At 44.5% G+C, this 8,688-nt stretch overlaps 1 protein-coding gene across 1 annotated transcript in view; it reads right to left on the reverse strand.

Moving 5' to 3' along the window:
* Positions 1 to 8,688, reverse strand: part of T265_10797 (hypothetical protein) — a gene marked incomplete at both ends in the record, with an annotated part of 27,158 nt that overhangs the window by 12,877 nt on the left and 5,593 nt on the right. The window contains 3 exons of the mRNA XM_009177269.1: positions 206 to 404; positions 5,770 to 6,118; positions 8,280 to 8,405. Of these exons, the coding sequence (XP_009175533.1) occupies positions 206 to 404; positions 5,770 to 6,118; positions 8,280 to 8,405 (674 nt within the window). The remainder of the gene's footprint in view (positions 1 to 205; positions 405 to 5,769; positions 6,119 to 8,279; positions 8,406 to 8,688) is intronic.

The raw sequence follows: 8,688 nt of genomic DNA on the forward strand, positions 1-8,688 counted from the left end.
AAGTGGGTGTCGAGGCTTGAGGACTGATTTGGAGATTCCTGAAGATGTCGGCACCATGTGACGAGCAGATGCTGCACGCAAAACCGTGCCTGACGACAACCTGGAGGGCCAGGAGACTGTGTTCGGGAGATAACGCTTACGAATGTGTTTGAGAACAGAAGATGGGATGACCGCAAAAACTCACTGAACCCACCAGAAAACTTACCGTTCGGCGTCTAGTCGATAAATGTCTGGGAAATACAACAGTCCCGTGAATATGTCGGAACTAGAAGAGGTGGTCGAGGATGAAGTTGGATTTTCTCTATGCAATGAGTGAATGGAAAGGTTGTGTTGTATCTTCTGACACAATAATAACAAGTGTAAACTCGGAGAACGACTCCAGGTAGAAAGCAGAGTTGAAAGACCTGAAGAGAAATAGAGAGGTCTTTCAGCATTTAGAACTAGATGAAGTAACTGACTGATAGCAAAGGCCGAGTGTCTGCACAGTAGAGAGGTCCAAACCAGCCAAATGCACCCGTTGCTCATTTTACCTAATTGAGAAACTCAAGTTAGCAGTAACTCCGTGTGTGCGCCGTACGTGAGGAAGCCAAGCATAAAAGGATTTCTGAATGGCTTTTTCTCAAAATAATCTCGATTGTATCAATGTTGGTTTGAAGGAGGTGAGTTACCCGTTTCTTTAATCAACTAACTAGACCTGCATTGGCAAGCTGATACTCAGCATATGGATAATTTTCTCCTGGTGGGGAAGACGTCACTGAGAAGAACAATTGTTCGACTGTGTTCTCCACTTGGTATGATCAAAAAGCAAAGAGGTAAAGCCTTTCAATGAGGGCCAAATTGCACCAAGGCACATTCTCCGAGTATGTTATGGGCTTGTTGTTAGAATGAGACACTTATTACCTAATCCATAAGAGGACACGTTATTTCCCCTCTCTGATGTAGACACTGCCTGTCAAGACTGACCATGTACTCAGTCTGATCTTCAACTAGGCTATTAAGCCTCAGTCGCTAAGTCATCATCGGACCCTACGTAAGAATCGTAAATAGTTTGCAATTTGTAAATCATTTCAGTAGTCATATTCCTAACGAACCTGAAGTACGGATTAACCTAAGTAAACTATTTCAGCATATGTATTTTTCTTTCTATCAAATAATTTTAAGTGAAGTTGTAACGGGTGGGTGGTGGTAATGGTGTGGGAGTTTCTCCCGTATATGTGTAAACAAATACCCTCGTCTGCTCCTGCTTGTAGACAACGCTGAAATCTACAGATCCAACTTCTAAACCGCACTTAGGCCACGTGTACAGACCATGTGGCTATTCTCGAGTGGGGTTCTAATGCGCCAACATTTCCGAATCCCATGTATAAAGTATGCTGGTGAAATCATGGACAGGTGCAATGAGTGCCTTAAAACAGGCCGTGCGCTGAACGTTTTGGACTGCATAGGTAGTTATGTGAATTCTGCCACACAACACTTACCCCTCAGAGAAATTCACAGAACCCCATATCAGTCGACCTTTTCGAGCTCCAGTTTGACAATCATAGGAAACAGTTGACCCCATATCCTCTAGTCCACATCTTTTTGTTACGCTATCATTACATAGCTGGTATTCAAAATATTGGTGTACATTTGGAACGTATTGGTCTGATGAGCAATCAGTTAAGACAATACCTTCACCTGCATGTCATGACTATATAACCCATACCTTTGCATAACCCATTAACTCGTGATTCTCACTCTATTTTCAGCTCACGTACTACAGTTATTATACGATTAAAGCGTACATTACGTCTTCCTATTCTGTCTCCTTTCTAATCCCGTCCTGGAACTACTCGACTCTCGCAACAATTTAATCGTCTAATAAAAACGAAATGGATCATGTTCTCCCCGCCTACTCTCCGACCTACGGGTTTGATGCCGATCCTCACTCATCAGATGGCATGAAACGATGAACTCATTGGTTCCGTACTTTCAAAGCTTACATTAACTCAATCAAACCCGAAGGTCTAAATAAATTGGAAACTCTCATTCGTCACATCGACCATACAGTGTATGACTTCATTGCAGAATGCAGCGACTAGGATTCTGCGATAACCTTGCTGGAAAAACTTTACATCCGCCCGAAAAATATCGTGTATGCACGCCATCTTTTAGCCACATACAAACAAGAACCTGGTCAAGATGTCGACCAATTCGTTCAAAAACTGAAATCGCTTGCTAAAGACTGTGAATTCAAAGCAGTATCTGCTGTGGAACATACCATCGAAGCAGTTCGGGATGCTCTGATAACCGGATTGCAGTCGAATACCATTCGGGAGAAACTGCTAACGTGGCATGAATTGGACCTTGACAAAGCCCATGAAGCCGCGCGAGCTCTCGAACTTGCACAAAAACAGTCACAATCATACGTATACAGACAACCCGTTACTTGTTCGGTATCTACTCCTTTACCCATTGTTAATTCCGAAACAACAGTTTCGGCCGCTACACAACAAACATGTTACTTTTGTGGCAACCCCAAGCACCCTCGTTATAAGTGTCCCGCTAAAGAATCAGTGTGCAAGAGTTGTGGAAAAATTGGACATTTTCAACGTGTCTGTAGGTCCAAAGCCTCGAAATATCACGCGGGTTCAGCTCAAGACTCCTCAATCTCCTCGCTATTTTGTGCTGCTGCTCCCAATTGCCTATCCAAAACTACAACAGATATTTTGGTCAACGGCGTTGTTGTCCGAGCTCTCATTGATACCGGCAGCTCCAGAAGTTTCGTTTCTTCATCAATCCTGCAAACTCATAACTGGGAGCTATTTCCGTACGACTCTGTGATAACAATGGCGTCGACGATACATTCATGTTCCACCAAAGGTTATTGCCTTGTGTCCATTCAGTACAAGGATGCTATATACGAACGTTTCAGACTTTGTGTATTACCGAACCTTTGTGCAGACGTCCTTCTCGGACATGACTTTCTGGGGTTACATGATAAAGTCGAAATTCCATTCGGTGGTCAACGGGGTACCCTAACTGTATGTGGCGTAACATCCGCAAAACTGGAATCTCCATCCTTATTCACCAATCTTGCTCCAAATTACAAACCGATCGCCACAAAATCTCGTCGTCATACACCGGAAGATGAACAATTCATACAAACGGAAGTAGACCAAATGCTTACCGATGGCATAATCGAACCATCAAATTCTCCGTGGAGAGCACAAGTGCTCGTTACCCGCAATGCAAATCACAAGAGACGCATGGTGATAGACTACAGCCAGACAATCAATCGCTTCACCTACCTTGACGCTTATCCTTTACCAAGGCTCGACCAAATGATTGAAACCATCGCACGCTACACCGTCTACAGCACACTGGATCTCCAGAGTGCATATCATCAGGTTCCAATAATCGAGTCAGACAAGCCATTCACAGCGTTCGAAGCTGGGGGGAACCTATACCAGTTTCGGCGCATTCCTTTTGGAGTGACAAACGGGGTCGCGTGTTTTCAGCGAACGCTGAACAATATAATCAAAGCCGAACAGGTAAAAGACACATTCGCTTATATCGATAACGTCACTATATGCGGCAAAACGAGAGATGAACATGACCGTAATCTTAGGCATTTTCTCGATGTCGCAAAAACATACAATATTACTTTGAACGATACGAAAAGCAGCTTCGCAACTGAAGAGATTACTCTCTTAGGTTACAAGGTCTCCAAAGGTATTATAAGACCTGACCCAGAACGCATGCGCCCCATAAGAGAACTCCCACTTCCAGAGAACGGGAAATCGCAGCAAAGAGCCGTTGGTTTGTTTGCCTACTATTCACAGTGGATACCGGCGTTCTCTGACAAAATTCATCCATTGGTTAAAAACAAAATATTTCCGCTCCCGGAGAATGCCCGAACAGCATTTGAGAACCTTAAACACGAACTAGAAAATGCGATGGTAGTTACTGTCGACTACAATATTCCTCTCGTTGTTGAAACTGATGCGTCCGACATCGCTATTGGTGCATCCCTGAGCCAGGGTAGCCGGCCGGTCGCCTTTTTCTCCAGAACCTTGACTGCAAGCGAGAAAAATCATTCTGCTGTTGAAAAAGAAGCATATGCTATAGTTGAAGCGATCCGCAAATGGCGCCACTATCTCCTCGGGAGACATTTTAAATTGATTACGGATCAACGTTCGGTAGCCTTTATGTATGGGAACCAACAGAAAAGTAAAATAAAGAACGACAAGATTGAACGGTGGAAAATCGAGTTGGCAGGGTACAACTACGACGTCGTCTATAGACCTGGAACAGATAACCGCGTTGCTGATACCCTATCTCGTAACCTTTGTGCCAACATTACTGGGACGGAAAAACTTGAAGAGCTTCACAACATATTATGCCATCCCGGGGTCACGAGATTTGCACATTTTGTTCGTTCTAAGAATCTTCCTTTTTCAGTCAGCGATATCCGACGTGTGGTGTCCAACTGTTCCACTTGCTCCGAGCTCAAACCAAAATTTTGTGACACCTTTCGTGGCCAGCTTATCAAAGCCACACAACCGTTCGAACGCCTTAGTATCGACTTTAAAGGCCCACTTCCCTCAAACACTCGTAATAAGTACCTCTTAACAATCGTTGACGAGTATTCTCGATTCCCTTTTGCTTATCCCTGCGCCGATACGTCCTCTTCCACTGTAATTCGTTGTTTGAGTCAACTGTTTTCACTGTTTGGTATGCCTGCTTATATTCACTCAGATCGCGGTTCTGCATTCATATCAACTGAACTCAAACAATTTTTGTTCGATAAAGGCGTTGCCAGTAGTCACACCGCTGCATATAATCCACAATGTAATGGTCAGGTTGAACGACTTAATGGTACCCTTTGGAAGACCATCTGCCTGGCTCTAAAATCGCGCGGCTTGCCTGTCACACATTGGGAGGCTGTCCTCCTTGATGCTCTTCACTGTATCAGATCCCTGTTATGTACTAGTATCAACTGTACCCCACACGAACGTTTTATGCCGTTCACACGACGATCAGCCAACGGTGCCTCCCTACCTACCTGGCTTACTGTCCCTGGGCCAATCCTTTTAAAACGCAATGATCGAGTCTCTAAATATGACCCTCTGGTAGAGGAAGTGGAACTCGTCTCTTGTAATCCACAGTACGCCCACATAGTTCGTCCAGATGGCAAACACGAAACCGTATCCTTGCGCCGCTTGGCTCCCAAAGGCAACGACATGACATCCGACACAGAACAGGAACCAATACATATCGCCGAACAAGGGGAGCCTCACACAACACCAACAATCCACCGTGGTTGCTCAGAAACTGAACTCTTGCCTATTAACGATGCCTCGCCATCCCATTCTAGTGCAGATCCAGGAAATCACTTGGACATTCTTATCCGACAACAGCGCACTCACCCATATAATCTACGCAACAGAGAGGCGTAAACGACTCCATGTAACTATTACAGCGTTTTATTTTTTTACATTCTTTCTCCGCAAAGTACACACTTATTCCAAGGCGGGGAGAATGTCATGACTATATAACCCATACATTTGCATAACCCATTAACTCGTGATTCTCACTCTATTTTCAGCTCATGTACTACAGTTATTAGACGATTAAAGCGTACATTACGTCTTCCTATTCTGTCTCCTTTCTAATCCCGTCCTGGAACTACTCGACTCTCGCAACACTGCATTAGACATACGCCGCTTATCTAATGGCACAGGAATTCGGCTAAGTGGAGATATAACGAGTACAAGCATAACTCACCAGGTACACCAACCAACGTGACACTAGCAGAATGTCGGGAAAGATTTGCTAAAAAATTGGCAAAAGAAAGATGAAGGGGATACTCTGGATGGGAACCAGAGGAATGGGAAACGGAGGGCGAATCGGATGCAGAGTGTACGGTAGCTGTGGGCCAGTCATTAACTGGTAGGTGGGCTACGATTGCTGGAGCATCCGCAGAGCTTTTGGCGATAGAAGTCTTCAGGGGTGATGTGGGATAGTCCTGCAGACCTGCTTGTTGTGGCATTGATTGAACCACCAGCTCCGTTAAGCGTTCAATAAGCTTTGGGAATTCCTCATGCACCAATAAAAGCCCCACGAATTCGTCGTTCTATGGAAGAGGTAAGAAAAAATTTGGGGTGGCATATATGATGTGAATTACGAGTGACGAGAAGTATTTGGTCGATTACTATTTTTTAAATTTATTTTCTTAGGGTATCTACGAATACTCCATCCAATGAGGAATCCAGATTTCAGGAGAATCGTGATGCTGAGAAATATTCTACTATGGCGAATGTGTGGGACGAAGAAGCAACTTAAGTTGTTGTGGGCAACGATGGAATCGGACAGTTAGATATGCTTTAGAGAATAAATTTATAAGTGGGCCGGAAATGTTATATCAGCTACCTGGGTTTCGATAGCGAATACCAGGTCAATTCTGTGACGCATCCCAGCTGCCTTACTAGCCAACGACTCAATAGTCCGACCCATTTGGTTGCAGGGGGCTGACGTGGTCTGAGGGCGCAGGGACTATGGCATAAGTCCAAATGAGGCCGCGCACAGCAGGTGTCTTTTGGGCAGCACACTGGTCGCCTGAGGGAAACACCTACTGCCTTCACACTCGTGTCACTGAAAAATGTACATTGCCTCCAAACCGTCTCGTAAAACGATATCCTGCAGTACGGCGACTCGCTGTTCTTTATCGGGTTGCTAGCCATTGGCCTTTTCTGCATAGCTGGACTTTGAAAAGCTGAGTTCCAGTCAACGTGGCCCGTAAGATCATTGCAGCACTCAAGCCCGATCACCCCAGGGAAATGTGATAGCTTTCGGTTGGGATTCTATTATTGGATATGCTGCTGATAGAAGTAGAATTTTGAAAGAACATTAGGTGATACGGAAGCCAGGGTCAGAAGAATTTCCCCAAGAGAAGGGATGGCTCCGGGAGACAAACCAATCCCTAAGTCATCGGAAAAGTTTGGTGACAATTGGTAGATTTACTGCTGGGCAACGTTCCACTTTTGACACAAAAGCTTCGTCAGGCCAAGTGACTAGGTTCCGAGGTTGGTCGAGATTTAAGGCGGAAAAAGAACCAATCATTTAAGTCAAGCTAAATCTCTGTTGGGTGTCGGCCGGGGGATTTTTGTGTTAGGGTGGGTGAACAAATGTTGGGCCGATGGGGAACCTACATGTGTTTGGGTCCAGTCTAGGATCTAGTTCTGTCCATTTGACAGTCGTCGTTTGAACGTCGTTTGAACTTTTTGTCCGTCTGTGTGGGTGAGCTAGTGCTAAGATAGTTATGTAACAGGGATGCTGTGACCTTTGATCGGGTCGGGATACCACCCCCACACCCAGTTTATGCTAATACTCCTACATGGATTAACAACCACACAGTCACGTGCCAACTCGGCTTATCTAAGACCGCTTTTCATACACTCGCCAGTTCCACACCCTCGATTCTATTCACGCTGTGATACCAAACGCTAGTCAGACCCAACGATGGCGGTACGTGCCTTAGACACGGGACATATAGTAGATCTGGAGAATGTGCAAGTTTTAAAACAGGGACTGCGATTTACACTACAGCACTTGATAGCCGAGGCGGTGGAAAGTACAATGTAATCCACTGAAAAGTGTTAGTCTCTCAAGAACACAAAGTTGTTGTAACTTTGGGAAATGTACATACGAACAGACAAAGTTCAGAACTGACGCGTATTAATTAACAATAGTGTTCCTCCGCTTTTTGAACGCAACGAATCCGAGAGTGAAGATTAGGAACTGCAACAGAATAGGTGACAGTCAAGACTGTCAATGACGATTGGCATTGCGAACGGTGCTAGGCTCGAAAAACAATCTGGATCATATCTGCGCGAAACGCTGGCAAGCACTTCAGTGACAATCGGTCGTTTAGCTGGCAAAGCATGTGGCATGAGGTCTCCGTATAACAGTGAAGCAATGGTACACGAAAATAAACCAGTAATAAAGTGAAGTTCAGTCGAATATGCTCTATGCTTTGATGTCCAACAGTCTGTCCACGTTTTTCAGGTTCTTAGATCAAGTAAAATCTAAAGTATCGTTAGATCCACTGTATGATTACAGGTGAAACAGTCGCTAAACGACGTAACAAACACCATGCAACAAGACTGACAAATCTCTATGTATTCCGGAGATTCATTCATAAAAGATACAGACACCTTGGAATCAATCAGAATACTATCAAAAGCGAGCATAATGAATAACGGCACAACATGCGACATTAAGTGGTTACTGTTCACCTTGCTGAAGCAGACCAGCGCTGAAAGAATGGAATCCAACATTCCATCTGGTGAATTCTGAGCACGTAGAAATCGGAATCTGTTTTTCTGTGAAAGCATGCTTCGGACTACGGGAGCAACGGCAGCCTGAGTAAAAAGGAATAGGTAGGTTAAACAAAATTACCGTAAAACAGATAGCTGGTGAATAGTAACCCAAAGCATTGGTCAAACACTTATCGAGATTATCTGAATAAGCAACAGGTCCTCTCCTATGGCAAGTAAGCTGTGGAAAACGAATTTAGCGGGTTCCAGAAGGGAAAACATTTCACAAAATCTGTCTGTCGAGTCTCCAAGATTCAGTTCTGATGGCCCATTTAGTCTGCTTCTTTGAAGTGTGCACTATTCAATAGCCCCAGTCGGAGGGAACATG

Source organism: Opisthorchis viverrini, assembly GCF_000715545.1.
Source record: "Opisthorchis viverrini unplaced genomic scaffold opera_v5_408, whole genome shotgun sequence".
NCBI lineage: Eukaryota > Metazoa > Platyhelminthes > Trematoda > Opisthorchiida > Opisthorchiidae > Opisthorchis > Opisthorchis viverrini.